Source organism: Microcaecilia unicolor, chromosome 2 (assembly GCF_901765095.1).
Source record: "Microcaecilia unicolor chromosome 2, aMicUni1.1, whole genome shotgun sequence".
In the NCBI taxonomy this organism is placed as follows: domain Eukaryota; kingdom Metazoa; phylum Chordata; class Amphibia; order Gymnophiona; family Siphonopidae; genus Microcaecilia; species Microcaecilia unicolor.
Window position 1 is genome coordinate 218687973 of NC_044032.1, and position 25195 is coordinate 218713167.

The window sequence follows — 25195 nt, forward strand, 5'->3', positions numbered from 1 at the left end:
TCCCAGTGAGTAACTGCAGTAAACGTTTAAATAAACATCGAAATAAACGCCCTTAAGGACGTTCAAAATTTTTTTTTTTTTTTTTTAACGGAGCCAGCGGGAGGGGGGAGAAAAGGAGGGACCTGGCACCACCAGGTTTGCACTTGCTCAAGAAGAGCCCTCAACCCCAGGCACTCAACAAAACCTAAAAATTAGGCTTGGAGGCCTAGCCAGAGCTGCTGCTGTGTGTGACCACCACCTGCTGAGATAGAGAACATACTGAGGAGTTTCCGGCAGCACATGACCACATATAGGGAGGCAAAAGGATTGCTCTCTATCTCCACCTGCTGGTAGATGGACACAACCCACCAGTCTATGGATTGATCAGCTTGATGATATGGAACTCCCCTTTCATACCAATCTTTTGAATATCTTCTATCAGATCCTTGTCTAGCTTCTTCATTTGTGCCGGAGGTCTGTAGATAACCCCCTTGTGGATACAGGTTAAAGAGAATGGCCAGAAAAAAACTGAAGAGCTGTTGAGAATTCAAGTTAGTATGTTAGAAGATAATAAACATAAGTAAAACAAAAGGAAAATAAGGCAATTTGTTTTTTATTGGACTAAATACATTTGGCAAGCTTTCAAAAGCAGAACCTTCTTCAGTTCAGGTATGAGCAACAGAGCACAATATCAAAATAAATATGTGAAACATTAATAGCATAAAAAATAAGAGGTCAAAAATGCTGCAATCCAGGTATGTCACAAGCACACAGCAGCAATGATGAGCCAGTTGTTACTTTTAAAATGTCTTTAATAAATCCAAAACAACTTTACAGTAAGTGGAATTACTAGATCCAAAATACTTTTTCATTAGTCCTATTAGCCCAACATGTTTTGGCTACTTGCCTGCTTCAGGGCAAATTTTGTAAAGTAAAATGGACACCTTGAGTAGTGTTCAATTCTGGTCGCCGCATCTCAAGAAAGATATAGTGGAATTGGAAAAGGTACAGCGAAGGACGACTAAAATTATAGCGGGGATGGGACGACTTCCCTATGAAGAAAGACTAAGGAGGTTAGGGCTTTTCAGCTTGGAGAAGAGACGGCTGAGGGGAGACATGAAAGAGGTATATAAAATAATGAGTGGAGTGGAACAGGTGGATGTGAAGGGTCTGTTCACGCTTTCCAAAAATACTAGGCCTAGGGGGCATGCGATGAAACTACAGTGTAGTAAATTTAAAACAAATCGGAGAAAGTTTTTCTTCACCCAACGCGTAATTAAACTCTGGAATTCGTTGCCGGAGAACGTGGTGAAGGCGGTTAGCTTGGCAGAGTTTAAAAAGGGGTTAGACGGTTTCCTAAAGGACAAGTCCATAAACCGCTACTAAATGGACTTGGGAAAAATCCACAATTCCAGGAATAACATGTATAGAATGTTTGTATGTTTGGGAAGCTTGTCAGGTGCCTTTGGCCTGGATTGGCCGCTGTCGTGGACAGGATGCTGGGCTCGATGGACCCTTGGTCTTTTCCCAGTGTGGCATTACTTATGTACTTATTCCACCTAATAAACAAAAATAGAGGAGTAGCCTAGTGGTTAGTGCAGTGGACTTTGATCCTGGGGAACTGAGTTCGATTCCCACTGCAGCTCCCTGTGACTCTGGGCACGTCACTTAACCCTCAATTGCCCAAGGTACAAAATAAGTACCTGAATATATGTAAACCGCTTTGAATGTAGTTGCAAAAACCTCAAGTCCCATTTCCCTTCCCTTTCTTGCAAAATAATATAGCTAAACCAAGAGATACACAGCATCCCACAAAAAAAATCCCCCCAAAACAGTATTATAATTTTTACCTAAGCGGCTGTTTATAATTCCTCATAAGGTTGTTTTAAAGAAATTTTAAAAGACATTACTGGCTCATCATTGCTGCTGCGTGCTTGTGAAACACTAAACGTATTTCAATGACAGTCTCAAGACAAAGGTAAGGGCAGCGGATGGGTAATCAAAAGGAGACAAAGCAGTATAAATTTTATAGTTTAAATTTTGGTAGGAAATCCAGATCCTTGCTATGATGTCCCATATTAAAGTTAGTCCAATTTTAAAAAATGTATCACAGTGATTCACATTCAACTTAAAAGGAAAGTAAAACAAATTGTATTGCTTATGTTGTCATTTACCTAATCTATACTGTTTTCATAAAACTTCTTACAAGTACTGAAGTCTTTCACATGTTTGGCCTCTGGACACAGTTATAATCAAAGAGAAAAAAAAGTGTGTTTGCAAACTATGTGAACAATTGCATTTGTTACTTTATTAAATTAATTACTATTTTAAATATTTTTTCAGTTGACCAATTTTTTTATAAAAGACCTAAAGAGATTAGCATAGGTTATTCTAACAGTTACTTGAAAAACAATTCATATACAGCTGGTTCCCATACACGAGTCTCTGTAAAGTCACAGAATTACATGACCAAAACAAGGGTGGGGGGGGGGGGGAAAACTTACCTCAGAATTAATACCATTTGCGTTCACCAAAACTTTTTCAATAACTGCTTTCAGCAAAGCATGATCTAAGAAGAATAAATTAAATGTTAACTGCTGAAAATTATAAATTAATGGTCAATACACTCATATTAAGACCAGAGACAGGAAATGATGTCTTGGAAAAGTTTTTTTTATGTTTTAATTTTTAGCCAAAGACACACACACACAAAAAAAATCCAACAATAGAATAAAAATCCTCAAAGAAAGAATGAAGAGAAACAACAGATCAACACATGCCAGTGACATTTTTAAAATAAACCTTTTCTTATTAATTTAAGTCATACACAGACCGTAGATGGCTCGAAGCATTAAACTGAAACAAAGTCAGCAAAATACCAGAACTAGAAAACACTGCTCAAAATCAGATAGACTAAATGCTTACCTGTAATGGGGAGTTTCTCCATGATCAGTATAGGAACGCCTTATCTGTCCCAATCTTTATAGTTGTATCAGCCTGCAAGGCCACAGAGATCAAGGGGAGGTGGAGGGAGGACTGCTTTGTGTGCCAGCATTGCACAGAAAACATTATGACAGAGGAAGGAGTCTTTCAGGTGTAGGTCTTCTGCTTTGGAATAAACTGCCCTTTGCTTTGAAGCATTCAGATGAGATTACAGCTAGTTGAAGTCATAATTCTTTTTGCAGGCTTTTGGTAAATAAAAGCAGAGCTGAATTTATTTGCTGACCGTTGTTTATTTTTTTATTTTTTTAAATTTCAAAGTTAGAGTACAAGCATTTACATCTTGTTACGGAAAACACAAAGTTTGTCTCTCTTAAAATTAAGAGGAAACAAAAGGAAAAAAGATAAATATCTAACTCTTTCTTATACCACCTAATCATAAGTAACATTGGTGGTATATATAAAAGAAAATGAAAACTAATGACATAGAAGGCCTGGAGATATCCACATTTTTAAACCTTAATCCAGATTTTCTTAATATTCAGAAAACTACCTAGTAACTTTTTTCATTTTCAAAAATTCTCTCAGCTGCTCTGGTTCAAAGAAAACATATTTTTTGTCTAAGTAATTTACTAAGCATTTACAGGGATATGAAATAAGAAATCTAGCACCCAAGTTTCATGTCTCTCCTCTAAGCATCAGGAAAGCTTTACGTCTATCCTGGGTGGTTTTCACCACATCCGGGTAGATCCAAATTCTATCACCAAGGAAAATTTTTGTTGAATTTCTAAAGAATATTTTCAATAACAAATTTAAATCTTGTTCAAACACCATCGAGACAAGTAATGTTTTCCTTTCCAAAACTGTAGTACTGGATTGTTCAAGGAAATCAGTTAAATTTTGCAAATCCTTAGCTTCCTTCAATTTTTCCCCACGTTTTGGATCGGGTAAATAGTATATTTTACTAACAGGGGGAATTAAGTCTGGGGAGTATTGAAGGATATCCACTAGATATTTTTTAAACATTGCCATCGCATTTAATTCTACAGATCTTGGAAAGTTCAAAAGGCGTAAATTCAAACGCCTATTATAATTTTCAATTTGTTCAATCTTTCGGTGTGTCACCAATTTATCCTTTATAAGCATATCAGTTTTAACTTTTAGGTCAGAGATATCCATTTGGGCAGCTATATTCGTTTTTACCGACTCCTTCTTAAAAGTCTCAAAAGCAGAAGTTAATGAATCTAATTTACTCACAATTGGAGCAACCGTGGATGTAAGTGTTTGTATCGCCGTCCAGATAGTATCTAAAGTTACCACCTCGGGGGCTTTCAGCTCAAAGTTGGTATTTTCTCCCAGCGTATCAGTTTGGGCTCCGGCAGGCAGATCTCCTTTCGTGCATCGTCAGACGCCTCCAGGAAGTCTAGCTCACTTCTGAGACCTGCTGGGCAAGGCAGGGGATTAAGTTCCGGCGATGATAACATTGTTACACTTCCCTGTGAGTGGCATTCCACCTACGTATCCCACAGCGGGAATTCCACTCAAGCCAGTCATCCATGGTGTGCTGGTGGCATACCTATCAAGCGTCGTCTGAAGCAGAGCGGTTTCCAAAGCCACTGCCGGTAAGCTCTTAACCGCTCCTTTCCGTTTGGTGTGCGGCATTATTAACATGAAGTATTTTTAATTCAGAATCCAAAAACAAATTCCCACCAAGGAAAGGTTCAGGAGCTAGAAAGGCATCCTCCAGTCAATCCGCCATCTTGACAAGCCCGCTGAACGTTGTTTTAATGGTATGTTTAGAAGGCATCTTTGGGGTTTTTTTTGTTGTTTTCTTATGAATGTTTTTATTGGACTCTGCTTAGGTGTAAGAGGATAATAAATGATTAAATAAATAAAATCGCAGGAGAATTTGAACAAGCTGAGTAAGAACTACGTTGACAGATCCCACACTGGGTTCTGAAAAAGGAGATGGGGTGGCAGGATTAGTCATGAGACAACTCCAAGTGGTACCAAAAGTAGTTCAGGAGGTCTGGAACTGGACAAAGGTTCAAAGTTCAATTTTATTTGATATACTATGAGGCATATTTTCAAAGCACTTTGGGAGGCTAAGTTCCATAGGTTTCTATGGAACTTTGGGAGGCTAAGTGCTTTGAAAATATGCCTCATTGTACCTTAATTAAAATCACAGCTGTTACAGAATTATTCAAAACATTAAGGGAGAAAATAACTAATAATAAAGATAAGGCAACACTGTCACACAAGGAGTGATAAAGTACATAAGTACATAAGTAATGCCATACTGGGAAAAGACCAAGGGTCCATCGAGCCCAGCATCCTGTCCACGACAGCGGCCAATCCAGGCCAAGGGCACCTGGCAAGCTTCCCAAACGTACAAACATTCTATACAAGTTATTCCTGGAATTTTGGAGTTTTCCAAGTCCGTTTAGTAGCGGTTTATGGACTTGTCCTTTAGGAAACCGTCCAACCCCTTTTTAAACTCTGCTAAGCTAACCGCCTTCACCACTTTCTCCGGCAACGAATTCCAGAGTTTAATTACACGTTGGGTGAAGAAAAACTTTCTCCGATTTGTTTTAAATTTACTACACTGTAGTTTCATCGCATGCCCCCTAGTCCTAGTATTTTTGGAAAGCGTGAACAGACGCTTCACATCCACCTGTTCCACTCCACTCATTATTTTATATACCTCTATCATGTCTCCCCTCAGCCGTCTCTTCTCCAAGCTGTATAGCCCTAGCCTCCTTAGTCTTTCTTCATAGGGAAGTCGTCCCATCCCCGCTATCATTTTAGTTGCCCTTCGCTGCACCTTTTCCAATTCTACTATATCTTTCTTGAGATGCGGAGACCAGAATTGAACACAATACTCAAGGTGCAGTCGCACCATGGAGCGATACAACGGCATTATAACATCCTCACACCTGTTTTCCATACCTTTCCTGATAATACCCAACATTCTATTTGCTTTCTTAGCCGCAGCAGCACACTGAGCAGAAGGTTTCAGTGTGTTATCGACGACGACACCCAGATCCCTTTCTTGGTCCGTAACTCCTAACGTGGAACCTTGCATGACGTAGCTATAATTCGGGTTCTTTTTTCCCACATGCATCACCTTGCACTTGCTCACATTAAACATCATCTGCCATTTAGCCGCCCAGTCTCCCAGTCTCGTAAGGTCCTCTTGTAATTTTTCACAATCCTGTCGCGATTTAACGACTTTGAATAACTTTGTGTCATCAGCAAATTTAATTACCTCGCCAGTTACTCCCATCTCTAAATCATTTATAAATATATTAAAAAGCAGCGGTCCTAGCACGGACCCCTGAGGAACCCCACTAACTACCCTTCTCCATTGTGAATACTGCCCATTTAACCCCACTCTCTGTTTCCTATCCTTCAACCAGTTTTTATTTTTTTTTTTTTTTTTTTTTTTTTTTTTAATGCTACAGTATTTATTATTTCCCATGGCAATGCTTGAAATGTAGACCCTTTTCAAAATTGCTTTTTCAACATGATTCAAATTATCTCCAATTTTGCAATCTAGATCTGACCCCCAAGCCCCCTCTTGGGATACATTTAAAGTTCCATACTTCAAAATGAGCACAAAGACAAGTTCTTGACATAGACATGGTGTTCCATGAATTTTGCAGATCATGTATCTTATTATTTTTCTAAGTCTCTCTGGATAAAAAATATGCAGAATGGTATTTTCATGATTTATCACAAAGACATAATTCTGGCCATAATTCTAAAGCATGGAAAACCCAGGGGATTAATTTATACAAGTGATCTACCACTATCAAGCAACAAGAGAAATCATTTTGAAAAGGAGATCCGAAGTATTTTCATGTGACACTGACACAGTACAAAAATACAGAGACCTTGATTGCAAACTATAGACAGCACCCTACAAGTTGTGTAAAAGTTCTGTTAGACATGCCCACAGTTTTATAGGATTGTGTATTATATATTTTTTTCACTTGTTTCTCTCTTGTTTTTCATTTTTTGGTTATCTTCACTACAGAGTTCAATCAAACAAGAGGTCATTTTTACTAAACTGCAGTAAAATCTGGGTTTTATGCAAGAAACGCGGGACTTTCCCACATGCTAAGCCCGAACTGAACTCAACATTTTTTTTTTTTTTTTTAATTTTTTTTTTTTTTATTTATCTTTTTATTAAAGTTAACAATTTTCAGAGCATACATTAACGCGTATTGACAGTGTATGCCATACATTATGCAGTACCAGTAAAAATAAAAAAAAATAAAAAAAAAAAACATTAAACCCCCCTGAACTCCCCCCTACCCCCCCTCTCAGGAACACATCATCAAAAGGTTACACATTGTTTTGCCACCAAGATCACCAAATATACTCCTCATTCTGTAAGCCCTCGCCACTCTACATAAGTGGACCAGGTTTTAAGAAATCTCATCATTCCTCCTCTTCGCATGGCAGTCAATTTATCCATCATACAGCAATAGTCCACCTTAGTGAGCACTTGGTCCACAGTGGGTAGTGTCTGTTGTTTCCAGTACTTTGCAATTAAAGTCCTGGCTGCTGTAACAATATATCGTAAAAGTGCTGAGCAGGAGCCTTTACTCTCTTTTGCAACTAAATTTAACAGACATATGTCAGCCTCCAACTTTATCACCAGCCCCATCCCGCTCTGCAGTCTGGACTGTAAGTCCTGCCAGAACTGCTGTATCATTGGGCAATCCCACCAGATATGCCAGAATGTACCCTCTGCCCCGCACCTACGCCAGCAGAGTGCCGATCCATTTTTAAAAATGCGGAAAAGTCGGCTCGGGGTCATATACCATTGATACAACATCTTATACCCATTTTCCAGTAAAGGAGTAGCTACTGAAAATGCCAATAAACGTTTAAATATTCTTTTCCAGACCTGTGGATCATATGTGGCACCCAGTGTCGTCTCCCACTTCTTAATGTATTTGCCCAGTGGTTGGGTCTTATGTAACAGAGCTCTGTAAATGCGGGATATCCCCCCTTTACCTTCCCCTGATCTGATGGCTAACTCAAGCTCTGTGTCTGCAAGGGATAAGTCCTCTCTCGCTTTTCTCTGTATAAAGTCTCTAATCTGCATGTACGAGAAGTAATCTTTGTCCCCTAACCCAAATTCTTCCTGGAGTGTGTGAAATGAATGACATTTCCCATCTTCCCATATTTGGCCCAATAAGCGCAACGAGGCTGCAGACCAATGTCTATATACCCCATCTATCCGACCTGGAGTGAAGTCGGTTGCAAAAATGATAGGGGTCATCACATGATATTTACGCCCAGGGAACCATGCCGCTCTACATCTAACCCATTCCCCCAGGATCACCCCCATCGGACCCCGTATTTCCGACATAAGGTCTCGTATGAGCGGTAAGGGGAGCCACGCTACTGCCCATATTGGCACCCCTTTTAAGCCCCATTGCGCATCGTAGGTCCACCGCTTATTCGGGCCTCTCTGTACTGTGGATAGCATCTGAAATAGGGCAGCTCTATAATATAGGCTAAAGTTGGGCACTCCCATACCCCCATCTTTCCGTAGTTGAAAGAGGACACTACGAGCCACTCGAGGAGGTCTTCTACGCCAGATAAAGGCGAACACTTTCTTATGAAGAGTGTGAAAAAATGTGTATGGTATATGAACTGGCACTGCCATAAACAGATACAGGAGTTTGGGGAGTAGTGTCATCTTAACCGCTGCTATTCTACCCATCCATGACATGTGTAACCCTCCCCATCTGTCCAATTCTTGCAAAAGTTCGCGTAGTTTAGGTAAAAAGTTCTCTCGAAATAGGTCCCCAGTGTCTGGCGTTAAATTAACCCCCAAGTATCTAATATACTGGGGCGACCAGAGAAGATGGAAGGAGGTTTGTAGCTGTTCCTGTAGCTCATTCGGGCACTGTATGGGCATGATCTCAGACTTCTGCATATTAATTTTGAGACCCGCCACCTGACCGTATCCCTGAATTATCTGCATTACAGCTTGCAACGATATCTCAGGTTGCGACAGTGTCAGCAGTATATCATCTGCATAAAGCAGTAGTTTGGTTTCATGCCTCCCAATTCTAATGCCTTGTACTGTAACTTCTGCTCGGATCAAGATTGCTAGTGGTTCCATGGCTAGTGCGAACAGTAATGGGGAGAGGGCACATCCCTGTCTTGTACCTCTAAACAATTCAAAAGGCTCTGTTGTCGTGTCATTAATTCGCAGCCGACTCATCGGCCGTTGGTAGAGCGCCGTGACCCAGCTTAAGTATTGCCCGCCAATTCCAACCTTCCGTAGCAGTTCAAACAGGAAGGGCCACAGCACTCTATCAAACGCCTTCTCGGCATCCAGTGACACAAACACTGCCGGATGTCCCAATTGTTTAATTCTATCCAATAGATATTGTGCTCGCCTGGTATTGTCGAAGGTCTGTCTATTTGCTATGAACCCGGCTTGGTCCTCGTGAACCAGATATGGGAGTACTTTCTGCAGTCGGGCAGCCAAGATGGTGGTCAATATTTTATAGTCAGTCCCCAGCAGGGAAATAGGCCTATATGAGCCACAACTTTGTGGGTCTTTATGTGGCTTTAATAATAAAACCACCTCAGCTAGGCGCCAAGATCTCCTTCAACCAGTTTTTAATCCACAATAGGACATTTCCTCCTATCCCATGACCCTCCAATTTCCTCTGTAGCCTTTCATGAGGTACCTTGTCAAACGCCTTTTGAAAATCCAGATACACAATATCAACCGACTCCCCTTTGTCCACATGTTTGTTCACTCCTTCAAAGAATTGAAGTAAATTGGTCAGGCAAGATTTCCCCACACAAAAGCCATGCTGACTTGGTCTCAGTAATCCATGTCCTCGGATGTGCTCTGTAATTTTGTTTTTGATAATAGCCTCTACCATTTTCCCCGGCACCGACGTCAGACTCACCGGTCTATAATTTCCCGCATCTCCCCTGGAGCCTTTTTTAAAAATGGGCGTTACATTGGCCACCCTCCAATCTTCCGGTACCACGCTCGATTTTAAGGATAAGTTGCATATCACTAGCAGTAGCTCCGCAAGCTACAATAAGATTAAATTAACCAGTCTTTTGATTTAGAAATCTGGAATGAAAATAAAATCTGAGCAACAATGAGTGACGGAAGGTAAACAAAAGGAAGGGGAGTAAAACAAGACTAAAAAAAATCAGTGCTTCCCACTGATCAACTACCAACAGTGAGGGGATATGAATAAAGGGCTACTATGATAGTGGGCTAAAAGCTCTGGGTGAACTTTGTACCTACCCAAGGAAGACTCCAATCTGACTTACAGAGGCAGTGAATTCCTCAACGTGGGAGCTACAAAAGGAGGAGCAGCAAGTAGTGTCAAAACAAATCTTACAATGTGAAGAAATAGTTAATAGTTGTTTATGAAGAGCAGGAGATATCGAGAAGGAATATATAGAGTCAAATAACGAAGAAAATAACCAGGTATACCAAAATGTGAAACGATGTGTATTGATCGGAATTTTAAAATATATACAAGAGCATACCAGAAGCCAATGTTCAGCTACAAATAATAGAAATACATGGTCATATTTCTCTTTATTATACAAAAAAAAACCTCTATGGATAGCAAAACGTATAACTATATTCAAAATCCAAATTTTGCTATTCCACCATTTAACATTTATATCTACTATAATAAAACTCACCCTCAATGTTCTGAGGACACTGACGTCACTGAAGCCAAGCTCTGACTTCCTTCAAAAAGGTTCGAAGGTTCGTGGTGGTGAAGCCACCAAAATCGATCCAGGCACCGCCCTCGAGGGCGGAGCAATGGCAGAACAACGAAGGGGTTGGCAGGGAGGGAGGCAGGGGAGTGGGAAATCGCTCCGGGCCCCGCCCTCGCGTCAAACGTCATGACGTTGGGGGTGGAGCAATGGCAGAAGAACGAAGGGGTTGGCCAGGGAGGGGGGTGTTGGCGACGAAAACCTTGCTAGCGCCCGTTTCATTTGCTCTGAAACGGGCCTCTTTTACTAGTATTTAAATAAGTGAAGCCTCAACTGTTCAAGGAGAGTCAGAGACTTTTCATAGAACACTTAAACAAACTTTTATCACTGGCTTCTGCTGAGACCACAGCATTGAAAAAAACTCACTAGGGAGAAAAAAAATACTACTTCAAAAACCGGTCTCAACTAAACAACTAAAAGAGGTGAACAAATTAAACATTTCTTATGCACTTCCCCAAACTGGTCCTAAAAGTAATGAAAAACCAAATATATAGTAACACAGTACCATGTAAAATGTATATAGCACCATATAAAATGAGTTTATCTTGTTGGGCAGACTAGATGGACCGTACCGTAGATGACAGCAGATAAAGACCTGTACGATCCATCCAGTCTGCCCGAAGAGATAAACTCAGTACATAAGGTGCAAGGTGATAAAGGAGATACAATATACATATACCTGAACTTGACTTGTCCATGCTACTTTCAGGGCAAAGACCATAGAAGTCTGCCTGGCACTGTCCTTGTTCAAAAACTTTTGAAGTTGTTATCAAAGCCCTTGATAAGCTCCATTCCAGTCCATCCAAATCTATGAAGCCACAATCAAGGCACAGATTGTAGAAGTCCGCCCCGTACTAGCGTTGCTTCCCAATTACCAGTGTTGCCACCTAGTGTCTGCTACGCTTCTTTGCATCGATGCCTTCTAAACATGATTCCTACGTGTTTACCCCACAAATTTTTTAATTCTGTTATGGTTTTCATCTCCACTACCTGCTGCAGTAGGGCATTCCAAGTATCCACCACCCTCTTGGTGAAAATATACTTCCTGACATTATTCTCGAGTCTTCCTCCCTTTAACCTTTATGTCCTCTAGTTCTAATTTATATATATACTAGTAAAAAAGCCCCGTTTCTGATGCAAATGAAACGGGGGCTAGCAATGTTTTCTTCTGTGTGCATGTGGGAGTCTGTGTGTCCCTGCCCTCTGGCCTCTCTCCCCTCCCCCCTCTGAGTCCTTCACTGTTACAGAGCCAGCGATTTGATTTCGTGCTTTGCTGTCCCCTCCCCCCTCTGAATCCTTCACTGTTACAGAGCCAGCGTTTTGATTTCGTGCTCTGCTGTTTTCCTTCACTGACTGTGTTACAGAGAGGGCGGGGCAGACACTCATAGGGAAACCGGATATCTCGCCCCCTTCACACTTCCGGCTGGAGGCTTCATAGAACGTTGGTGTTGCCTTTGATATATATATATATATATATATATATATATATATAATTTGTAGTATTTTATTATTTGAATAAAATAAGATCATCCCATTAGTACAAAATCATTTCCATTTTGGTGCATGGGCATATTTCAAAACAAAAACAGAAGAAATAAATATGGTATTAGAGTCATACAGCATATTAAGGACCTCTTATCCAGCCGCGCAACAGCTCCTGGTGCAGCAATGCCAACAAAGCCCATTCACTTTGAATTTTGAATACCAAAATACATTCCACAAAACATGCACACAGAATAAAAATGAAAAAAAAAAATCACATCTGAAAACATTGAAAATTCACTTCTGACTGATAATCCTATACAATGAGATCCAAGCTGCACGAAGTTTGTTCACTTTTTTAGTTGAGACCAGTTTTTGAAGTAGTGATTTTTTTTTCTCCCTAGGAAGTTTTTTCACTGCTCTTTTTCCAGGCCCAACAGAAACCAGAGATAAAAGTCCATTTAAGGGTCTTGCGAAGTCTTTTCTCAAATGGTGGAACAACAAAATACATTTGGATTTTGAATATCTTTATTATACAATAAATTTGAGTCTGTATTAGCTGTAATTAGAGGCCGACCAAATTTCAGCTTCGGCACCAAAACAAGCCCAAAATACAGATTCAGTTTTTGGTTCTGAATGAAACCACCCCCCCATGACTACTCTCTGGCTGCCCACACACACAAGCACCACCGAACAGCTGGTCCTGCCAGGCCAGGCCAAGCCAGCCCAACTTCTCCGCTCTCCCACTACCTGAAGGCCCTCCCCAAGGAGATTTAATGACAGGAGATGGCATGAGCCTATCTGGCCCATTATCTGTGCTGAAGGCAGTAGGCAGCGCTTGGTGCCATATTGGTCAGAACAAAGTAGCAATCACTATTGAAAACAGCAGCAAACTTGTAAGATTTATATTGTTTTATTAAACCTCCTAGGTTTTGCATTCTCTCTGTTAGAAAAGGATCAGGGAGGGTAAAGGAGGGGGGGGGGGGGGGTTATATTCAAAATGTATTTGTCAGTGCTCCAGAGCTTGCTTTGTTATTTGAAATGCTTTATTGCAGATTTCAGTGCTGCACTATATGCCTTTATTTTTATGACGACAAAAATATTTCTATGTAAAAAGAATAGCAAATGATTATAACTACCTATGGAGAAATTAGATCTTACCTGCTAATTTGCTTTCCTTTAGTCCCTCCGGACCGGACCAGGATTGGACTGATGGGTTGTGCTCGCCTACCAGCAGGTGGAGACTGAGAAAAAACTCTGACTCTAGAGAGCCAATAGGAGCCCTGGCCATGTGACCTTAGCCTCAGTATTTGAATAACAAAGCAGGAAAGAAAGAAAGACCTTCTGTGCCGTATGGAATCCTAGCAGCCACAAAGCACTCGGCAATGCCAAGTATCAGAGCTCACCAGCAACTCTCACCAGAGAAGTGGTATGGCCCGATATGTATTACAGCTCACCAGCAACTCTCACTAGAGAAGTGGTATGGCTCACTTGTACTATAGCTCACCAGCAACTCTCACCAGAGAAGCAATATGGCTCACATGTAATATAGCTCACCCGCAACTCTCCCCAGAGAAGTGGTATGGCTCACATATAATATAGCTCACCCGCAACTCTCACCAGAGAAGTGGTATGGCTCACTTGTCTTATAGCTCACCAGCAACTCTCACCAGAGAAGTGGTATGGCCCACTTAAGATTTTATATATATTCCATCAACTGAGCTTACCAGCAACTCTCACCAGAAAAGTGGTAAATCATATTTAAGGTTTTATAGATATTCCAGCAACTGAGCTCAGCCACAACTCTCACCAGAGAAGTGGTATGGCGTATTTAAGGTTTTATAGATAGATTCCAGCAATTGAGCTCACCAGCAACCACCAGAGAAGTGGTATAGACCACGTAAAGTTCTGTATATATATAGTATTGTTCCACGAATCGTAAAGGAATGAATACACTTCCTACTGAATACACTTCCTACTTAATAAAAGAAGCTAAAGAGTAGAGAGAACATGGGAGGGGCCTGGTCCGGTCTGGAGGGACTAAAGGAAAGCAAATTAGCAGGTAAGATCTAATTTCTCCTTCCTTAGCGTCCCTCCGGACCGGACCAGGATTGGACTGATGGGAAGTACCAAAGCAGTAATCTGAAGGGAGGGACCTTATGAAAACTGCAGAGAAATGTTCATGCTGCATAGGCCACCTGGCGACAACTAACATGTAGTGTGTCCCAATGAGCAAAATAAAATGAAACTAGGACTAAGTTGCCAACTTACCAATGTGCACCGAGAGCACCAAAAATCGCCGTAGTAAGAATAGAGCCCGCTTCTGAAGTTGTGGAATATGTTGTAATACGCTGTGGAACTGCCCTCTCAGCGAGAAGAGAAATAGACATTCTCATTTCCTTGATCCTTCGCGATATAGCGGGTTAGAAACAAAGAAAAACTTTTACGCCTACTGGCTAGAAGGACAAAACCAATAAGAAAAAACCGATTGGGAAAGGTGAAAACTTTAAACTACAGCAGACCGAAAAGAAGTCACCAACCATAGAAGTATTCCACACATAGATCTACTTCCTGCAATGGCTACTGGGAAACACTGCTTGAAGAGGAAAACTTTATAGAAAAAGTTATGACTACTAGAAAACAGAACTTTAAGAGTCTGTTCACCTAGTTCACCTAGCTGGTGGACGAAGCGGGAGGTACAGGTGCAGGACTCCTTTAAGAAACCGCTTTGACAGTGGATGCTGCATAAGCGTGCGGTTGTCAACAGTATCATGCATCACTGATAGAGCTGCCAAATGAACTCTAATGGATGAGTAAGACAGACAAGATTTCGCAAGATGCAGAAGATATTCCAAAACATGCAAAATGGATACTGTTTGTGGAATGAAGTGGCGAGAGGAGTACCACAGAGTGAACCGTCGCCACTTTGATTCATAGGACTTTAATGTAGATTTCTGTCTGGAAGCAATTAAAACTTGAAGTACTTCCTGCGAAAATATCAAAGATGTTGCAGACCCAGGAACCACGCCATAAGTTTGAGTGACTGGGGGTCAGGATGTAGAAGGGTGCCTTGGTTCTGCGTAAACACCTAGTGAGATAATGGAAGAAACGCATAAAGAAGGCTGAAAAACCCCTGCTGGACGTTGGCATCTGTCCCTGTCTCCGTCAAGACTGTTGCTGAACGGAAGAAGCAAGAAATGTTCGTGAGCCTGAAGGCAAAAAGAGATAGCCCTGAAGTGTCGCAGTGAGGAAGTAAGGCTGAAAAAATGAGAGTCCATTCACCTAAATGCAGGGTGACACAACTAAGAAAAAATGAGTACAAACTCAAGAGTATACTCTTAACTCCTCCTTGGCGGATGACATAACCCATTGCCATGGCAAGGACCAACATAGCTCTCTCCGCCTTGTTTGTCAGTAGGGAAAACAAAATTCACCCGAAGGTAAAACGAATTGCTGAGGTCCCCCAGAAAAAAAATATATACAAAAAAGCTTCTGCCAAAAAGTGTACTGCACGAAGCATCCCAATGACAGAACTAAGGTTCTTGAGATAACTAGATGACACTTAAATAGCACGATTGATGACCCTGAGATTCGCAATAGGATGAAGGAAAATTCCTTCTTGGGCATTAGAAAGTAAAATTGCATTCTGCAGAATAGAGCGAGGAAATGGCCGAAGGCCCAAGGTCACCAAGAAAAATATAAACTGGGATGTTTGCAGAGGAGACAAAAGACTGTGCGCCAACTTGACTAAACAAAGAGAAAATCAGAGATATCTGATGAGAGATCAAATGAGAGATCAAATGAGAGGCCTGGCTACAATCACCACCCAACCTAGAGACTGTAAGAAATGCAACACCCGGTGCGTGACCTGAGAACTCTGCTGATAAGACTTTCTCCAATTAGGCAGTCGTCTAGGTAAGAATGAAATGACCCTAAGAGCGCAATGAACATCCTCTTAGATCTATAAAAGAACGGAAGAGAGAGTACTGCTGAAAATGACCGGTTAATGCATAAGCAAAAAACTAGCCATTCTCTGGATCCTGAGGAGAAGAGGAAGGGTGACCAAGGACACCAGTTAAATAGGGCTACAAACTCCAACCCTATCTCTATGGCGTTCCATAGTTGGGTAAGTTCTGAATATAGAAAGTTCTGAATATAGGAGTCCACCAGCTATGGTAGTACGCTCCGGACAGAAAAAAATTGTCCCAGTATGAACGTCTGATTCACCGGCCTGTAATTTCTTGGATCTCCCTAATCCACATACCACTAATCCACGTACCACGGTCATGCGTCCTCCCTCACTGAGATGTAGATTGTAAGCTCCTTTGAGCAGGGAACGTCCTTCTTTGTTAATTTGTACAGCGCTGCGTAACCCTAGTAGCGCTCTAGAAATGTTAAGTAGTAGTAGTAGTACCAGACTCACACCCAATAGATATGAATGTTGAGCTTGTTTCAGGTTAAAACACCGAACCTAGGCCCAGGGTCCCCGGTGTTCCTAGTGGTGAACAGCCATGGCAAATATTGTATGCGTTAGTTTGCAGAATTACTGCAAAGCCTTGCTTTTGGAGCAGAGATTTCTGTTCGATACTCTCGTGAGAGGTTTTTTTTTTTTTTTTTTTTTTTTTTTCTTTAATGCTGTTCTGGCTGTAGAAAGGTGGACATTTGAGCTTCCCCAGAATGGCAAAACTTATGTACCTATGCCCATTAGATATGAATGCTGGACTTGATGGACTTTAGGCCTTACCCAGCATAACCATACTTATGTACCTATGGTATAAATACACAGGAAGTGAGTGAATCCCCTTCCAATTGAAAGAACACTCTGGAGTGAAGGCGCATAGAATGAAAATGAAAAAGGACAAACTTGGAAATTACCTGTAACGAAAAAAGTGAAGTTGTGCCACAGCCACTTGGTGAAGGCAGTGCAGACAAGACTGTATCTGAATTCAAGAAAGCTTGATATAACATCAGGTCTCTAAGGAAGAGGAAGAGATAGCAGATGGTATGTATAGGCATACTGGACCAAACCAGGATGTTTATAATCTGCCAATGCTGAACTGATAGAGTAGAGACAAACACGAGTAGATGGTTTGAGGACCGTCCACTATCTTTAAATGAAAGGATGACTTTATCCTCTAAGTGACCATATGTCCTGTAAAAACCAGAAGAAAGCTAAAATGAAATATGAGAGGCTTCAAGGCAGTTGGAAAAGAAGGGAAGACATGAATAAAGCATGCCTGCTAAGGCAGCTGAGTGACCGGGAGCTTGGTAGACAGGACTGTCCCTCAGAGAATATGAAAGAGCTGATATATCCCCATGGCATCTGAACAATATACTGTATGCCTCTAGAGAAGGCTTCTTAAAGTCGGAAAAAGAAAACACTGTATAACACTACAGCCATTGAGAGTGTCTGTTAAGTTCTTAAAACACTATATTACATCATAGGCATGGAGTAAAATGCTTGAAAGGAACTAAGATATTATGGTCAGAATTGCAAAGTACCAATCAATTGACTCTTAGACAATGTAGTCCTATTCACCAGGGAATGAGAAAGACAGAAATTTACTCTATGCCTATAGAAAAAGTTTCTAAAGTTCTTAAAACACTGTATAATACTACAGCTATTGAGAAAAATGCTTGAAATGAATTATGATATTATGATAAGATGTAGATTTTCCACCAGGCAATGAAAAATGACTGAGCACCAGAAAAAACTAGTGTTAACAGCCCCGTGATACATAGAAATTTAAAAGAAGAAAAGCTTGTTATATATTCATATATGAAAGGAGCCCCCTTTCAACCAAATATTGCCTGCTGATGTGAAGAGCATTTTAGAATACGCCGTTCAGCACATACAAAAGTGTACACATCTTGGAGCCGAACTGCTCTATGAACTGCAGCCTTACCTTCAGCAGAGAGATCCCCGACTGATAAGATGGAGGGAGAAACAAAATGGCCGCCGTTCGCTCCACTGGCCCTTTGGCGATCGTCGACAGCGCGCCCGACACCTCCGAACAAGCGGAGCCCAGTGGAACGGCGAAGAAACAACAGCCGGCGAAAAAGGCCCTGAAAAAACTGGAGGCAGCACCGGACCCGAAGAAACCTTGAAGGGAGAGCAAAATTTACACATTCCGGCTGCGTGAACTGCGCGACGCTGACCGACAGCAGCTGTTTGAACTTTTAAGCCATATCGGAAAAAACAGGTGGCCGCGCTTACGCGGTTCGCACCTTTCTTTTTTTTTTTTTTTTTTCATTTGTTTAAACTGCCGCCACCAAAACGCAAGACAATGGAGGAAATTAAATCTGACGAGAAAAATCGCTGTTTAAAGTCACAGATACTGAATTATTTTCTTCTGTTTGTTTTTTTTTTTTTTTATAACCCCTCAATCATAATAAAACACTGGAGCTGCCTGCTCGTTAGAAGTCTGGGGAAAGAAAGGCTGCTTCTTTGAATTTCCTTTTATTTGATTTAATTCTTTTAAAGCAGCTGCCTGTTAAAAGTGGCTGCCTCTCCCAAAGACGGTACACCTTTCCAGAGAAAGGGACGGCCCTTCCCTGCTAAGCCAGGGAGATGGGGAGGAAGGGGGGTGGACTCGAGACACCCGAGTTTAACACCCCCGAGGCTGTCAAAGAAAGAAGAGAAAGGAAACCCTGTCAAGCCTCTAAATAAGATTCCAGGCACAGAAGAATTATCACAAATATCTGTAATATCTAAAGAGAAAAGGAGAGAGACTAATGGGCTCACTTCCTACCTGCTGAGAGACTGAGAAAATACTGAGGCTAAGGTCACATGGCCAGGGCTCCTATTGGCTCTCTAGAGTCAGAGTTTTTTCTCAGTCTCCACCTGCTGGTAGGCGAGCACAACCCATCAGTCCAATCCTGGTCCGGTCCGGAGGGACGCTAAGGAAGTGGGGGTTTTTTGACAGCTTTTTTATTTATTTGAAAGCTTCCCCATATGTAGATATATATATCATTAAATAAAACTGAAAATCACTAAAACAGCATTAAAAATTATTGCAGCTGGTAGAAAATGCAATAATAAACTCTCTATTTTATGCTCATTTTTCTACACTGTTCAATACAATAACAGATGGCCAAACCTTAGTGAAGATGGGTTCATCTTAACTGTTGTTGTAATCTGTCTTGGGAAGCCTGGTGTTAAGATGGAAAATATTTAAATTAAATGGAAGTAAAACTAAACTCTCCTTTCACTGGGGCACATGGAATCACATCATTTCTTTTGTAGAGATTTACATTGTACATACTCTGTTTTAAGCATGTTTCAGGGACAAATGTTTTTTTTTTTCTTTTATTTATAAAGTTTTAAATAACAATCAAACATAATACTTGTACAGAAAGGTTACCTGGTTCCGTTATACAATATATAAAATCAAAATTTTACATTAAGGAAAACAAGGAAAATATTTTCACCAGATTATCCTCAAGTCCACAATTTGGAGACTCAAAATGTTACATATATGGATATTTAATTCAAATACCTAGAAAACAAAACAGGAATTTGCAGAATCTGATTCCCAAAAAGGTTCCAGTTTATATTACACTGAGCTATTCTCACCCCTCCCAATAGGCCCTTTAGCTGTTAAAAATGCAGTGAATTGAGGTGGATCGAAAAAAAACATACTTATTCAGCTGGTACTTAACAATGCACTTACAGGGATATCTTAGAAAAAATGTCGCCCCCAAATGAAGAACCCTTGGCTTCATCATAAGAAATTGTTGTCTACGTTTCTGAGTGTCTTTAGTCACATCAGGAAAAACACGAATTTTCAATCCAAGGAAACTTTTTTCTCTATTCTGAAAGAATAGTCTCATTAGCCAGTTTTTATCTGGAGTTAATGCCACAGTTGCAAGTAAGGTCGACGATGTTACAGTTTCACTATCAGAAGCTTCTAAAATCTCTGAAACATCAAGGTCTTGAATCTGACTGTCTCTTGTTTTTGTTGGCAAATAATATATTTGAGAAAACGGGGGAATGGCCTCCTAGGCTACTCCCAGTATGTCTCTTATATATTTCCTTAGCATATCCCTTGGGGAAGTCGCAAATTGTTTGGGGAAATTCAAAAAAACGAAGATTATTATTTCTTATAGCGTTTTCCAAGGATTCAGTTTTTCTTCTGAGGAATATTAGGTCTCTAGTCATACATTCTTGATACGATTGTGTCGCTTTGACTTCATTTTCATATTCCTTATTTTTATTTACTATTGTATCCATTTTAAGCTCAGTGTCTTTTGTTCTAATATTGATAAATCTTGAGTCAGTTTTTTTAACCTGTGGAGATATAGCTTTCCCCAACTCTACTATTAATGTCCATAGACTATCCAGCGTTACTTCACTTGGTTTATCCAATGATATACGAAAAAAAAAAAGTCGTTGTTACCTCTGTGTTAGTAGAAGAAAGTCAGCCTGGAGAGAATGGATTTACTGGAGTCTCTTTTGATGTTCCGAGAGTAGATAATACTACTCTATCTGTTTAAGTCTCCTTCGGTCCGAATTCCTCCGGTTAGTTGCACCTCCAATCTCTCTTCCCCCGTTCCACTTGTGGGCTTTGGGAGAGAGGACGCCATCCAAGAAGTACTACAGCCCGATGGTTGAGGGGGAGGAGCTCTTACATCGGGGCTGAGCGAAAGCTCTAGCTCTGGGAACGCTGCGGGGTCTCCATTCACCCCAGAACGGACCAACAGGCTATTCCCCGGCATCTCTGGAGCAGAGTTCCTCTGTAGAAAAGTTTGCAAAGTAGACTGGTTAGAGGGAAAGTTTTGCCGCTGAGGAGCGGTGGAGGAGGGCCGGCCCCTTCTTTTCGGCATCACTAAAAGATAGGAACTTCAGAGAAACAGCAAGTATGTCAGATTCATGCAGTGGCCGTCTTGAGGGGACAAGTGGTTTTATAAGTCAAAATAATGAAAATAAATATTTGGTTCCATGCACATCTCTCATTTATTGAAACAGAAAACCAATAGACTGCTTTATTAGTTATGATATTTTGTTCTTGTGATGACTTATACTGTGCCAAAACTATTTATTTTTGTTACATTTGTACCCCACGCTTTCCCACTCATGGCAGGCTCAACGTGGCTTACATGGGGCAATGGAGGGTTAAGTGACTTGCCCAGAGTCACAAGGAGCTGCCTGTGCCTGAAGTGGGAATCAAACTCAGTTCCTCAGTTCCCCAGGACCAAAGTCCACCACCCTAACCACTAGGCCACTCCTCTCATTTCTCCTTTCTGGAGGATAGCATCATCACGGGAGCAAGTCAATGTTGAGATCAGCATACATGCCCAACCAGGCTTTTAAACGTCTGTCCTTTAATGATGCCGCATGTTCAGAAATCACAGCCATAGACTCAGACAGTTATTCAAACATTATTACATGCACACATCAGAACAGGCATCCATACACACACTGCAAAAGTAAACAACTTCAACAGAGTACATCCAAATTGTATTTTATACTTCCTCTTTTCTATCTTACAAAATTCCTGACAGCAAATGTACAGATCAGTAGGACCCAAAGCAGTCCAAAACAAGTTAAATCACAAACAACAGAGTTTATACCTAATCGATCAGCCACCCTTAGGTTTTGCCTTTTAGTTTAAAGAGCAATACCATGTGTATGTAAGGTCTGAATAAACGAATTAAAGCCATCAAAGTTTACATCTCCTGAGGTTTCCCTCCCTAGAACTTTGGATGTGCTCTTGAGATATGGACAATTATCTGGTTTGTGGTTAAATGTGGACAAATCTGAGGCGTTGTGCTTGACAGACTGCCGGTAGAGGGGAACTTTTTCCCTGAGCTGGGCATGTTCTCAACTTAAATATTTAGGCCTTCTCATTCCTAGGGATTTGTCTCGCCTTTATACCACAAATATTACTTGCCTTCTCCACAACACAAAATCTCTCTGTGATTGCGACTGCCTTGTGGGGTCAGATTGCTTTACTAAGAATGGTATTGTCTAAATGGTTATATACTTTGCAGCATTTACCAACTTTTTAACACACTGATTTGACAAAATGTAATAAGATCAGAAAATTTCTTTGGGGTACCAAAAAAAAAACCACACCTTGCCCTTAGATATTTGAAACTCCTCCGCATAGACAGCGGCTTGGGACTGCTTGACTTGCGTGCTTATAATGCCGCCTGTCAATCGTGCTACGTCCGATATTAGATTTTTGAGTCTTCAGAATTTTGTGACTATCAGTTTTAAAGTAATTTGGGAGAAGATTTGGCTTTATCTTATTTGATCCATGCTTGCAATATAGGGCTAAACCATATTCTCCTCCGGCCCATATCTAAATATTTACCCTTGGTGGGGAATAAGGATTTTCCTCCTGGACTGATCCACATTTGGGCATCCCAAGGTTTGGCTTTACTATAACATGCTTTTGAGGATGATGACCCGCAAATGTTATCTTATGAAACAATACGGACAATTTATTTGCTGCAACCTCAACACTGGTATGCTTATCAGCAGATGCAACATTATATTACAACACTACTGCGCACAAAGTCTTCAAAGTGAGATCCTTAAGTGAAGCCTTGCATGGAGGTTCAAAGGGCGGCCCCTGTAGTGATTTCAGCATCAAGGTGAGACTCTATTCTGGATAAACCGACCCCCGCGGAGGGTTTAAGTGATTCACACCTCTGAGGAAAAACTATATCCGGATGCCCCTGGAAATACATGAGAGCAGCGACATGTACTTTAAGAAAATTAAGGGCCAAGCCCTTCATAAGGCCATCCCGCAGGAAGGCCAGAATCTGAGCCAGGGAGCAGAGAATGGAGAAATGGGCCACTCGTTACAGCAATGCTCAAAGGTTTTCCAAACCCTGGCATACACTGCCGTGGAGCGTTTGCACGTATGCAGACGGGTGGTAATTACCCAGTCCAAGTGTCCTTTCTGTCTCAGCCTCGACCACTGAAAAGCCAGGCCATAAAACCAAAGTGAGAGGGATCATCTATGAGAATGGGACCCTGAAACAGCAGGCCTCCCTGAACCAGAAGTCTAAAGGGAGGCGTCACCTGAAGATGAATCAAGACGGCATACCACGGTCTTCTGAGCCAACCCAGGGCCACCAGCACCACCCACCAGTCCTGGGTGACAAGCTATACAGTGAAGAATTCTGCACACCATTGGCCATGGAGGAAAACATAGAGCAGGCCGTTGGATGGCCACCGCTGGAATAGGCAGCCAGACCCTCTGCCGTGCTGTTTTGGTGACGGCTATAAAATCGACCAAATTGAGCATTGCACTCAGTCGCCATAAGATCCAGGATCAGAACCCCCCTCCCCCGTCTCGAAGTTAGAAGCTAGGCAGCCTCCAACAAGAGCTGCTACTCCTCTAGATCTAGAGCACTCCTGCCGAGGAAATCCACCCGAATACTCAGATCCTCTGCAATGTGAGTCACCAAAAGCAGAGGGACATGAGACTCTGCCCACCTGAACAAGAGGTCAGCCTCCCTAGCCAGAGAAGCCCTCTTTGTGACCCCCTGCTGGTTGATGTAGGCCACCACTGTCATACTACCCGACAGGATCCTCACCAGCCTCCCTGCTAGAAGTTGATGAAAAGCCAACAGCGTCAGCTGAACCACCATGAGCTCCAGATGATTTATTGACTGGGAGGCTTCCACTGCTGACCAGCGACACTACACTGTGAGATGGAGACAATAAGCCCCCCCCAGCTGGAAAGGCTGGCATCCGTAGTGACCACAGTCCAGTCAGGGATGCCAGTGGAAGCCCCCCCTACAGATTGAGCGGAGAAAGCCATCACTGCTGACTGTCTCACCGCAACCATTGGAGGAAGGCGCACAGCATAGTCCATGGAGACCAGGGACCAGCAAGACACCTGCACCAACTGAAGTGGACCCATGTGCATCCAAGGCCCACGGAACAACCTACAGAGTGCCTGTCGTGGACTTCCCTATAATCCCACCCTGAACCTGGGTGCAAATCTTGATCTGACGTAAGGAATGGAACAAGACCTTCCCTTCCTTGGTGTTGAAGAGGACTTCCAGATATTGTGCACAATAGTTTAAAATTCTGCAAAAAATGTTTGTAATGTTTTGTCTATAATTTCCCCATCATAAGGCCTGTCTTCTTCTCCAGGTCTGCAGTTCACCTTTCTTCATTTCCTTACTCAGGTTGCACCCTCCCCAGTTCCAAAATAAAGCACTCGGGGGGGGGGGGTTACATATTACTGTTTTGATTGCAGAGCAAACCATGAAATGTGTCGTACATTTAATGACCTCTCATCCTTCATACTTTTTTTTTCCGACAAACACTAGCTATCTAAAAATTATTTTCAGCTACTGCAGCAAATGAGAACAATCCCAGATCAGCCTAGAGTCTAAGAATTTTTTTTAAAAGGTGAATTTACCTTAGTGCATCTAGATACAAAATTGCAAACATATGCACTAGATCAAAAGCCCACTATGAATAATCTGACTGGGATAATGTTAAAAACAAAAACAAACAAAAAAACGCACATATACACACACATGCGCACAATGGGGGGGGGGGGGGGGGGGAGAAGAAGGAAACGTATCTTACTGCATTCCACTTATCTACAACACAGAACTAAGATAAATCAGTACATACCAATTAATGGATTCTCTCGTATATCTAGTACCAGGAGGGTCATGTTGGACTTAAGAGCGTTCAGTAAAGCTTTTGCACCTTCATTTGAAATGCCACACTGTCGTAGATCAAGGGCTGTAAAAGACAGGTTAAACTCTTAGCTACCACTATCAAACCAAAAAAAAAGAAAAGAAAATCAAAGCCATTGCACAACGAACAGAACAAATTGCAAAAAAAAGTATGCATTAATTTTGGGGTTTTTTTTAATAAATTTAGGTCACAATACTACCATTAACTTCATAAGGTTATAACAAAATAAAACATTTTCTATACACTATTAAATGGTTTACAAACTGAAAAATTACACTAAAATATATTTTCACAATGTATTTAACATCCCTGCCTATTGTA

At 41.4% G+C, this 25195-nt stretch overlaps 1 protein-coding gene across 1 annotated transcript in view; it reads right to left on the reverse strand.

The window, feature by feature from the left end:
- The window catches only part of CEP78 (centrosomal protein 78), a 169464-nt gene that overhangs the window by 94405 nt on the left and 49864 nt on the right, over window positions 1-25195 (reverse strand). Inside the window, 2 exon segments of the mRNA XM_030193717.1 lie at window positions 2484-2548; window positions 24806-24919. Of these exon segments, the coding sequence (XP_030049577.1) occupies window positions 2484-2548; window positions 24806-24919 (179 nt within the window).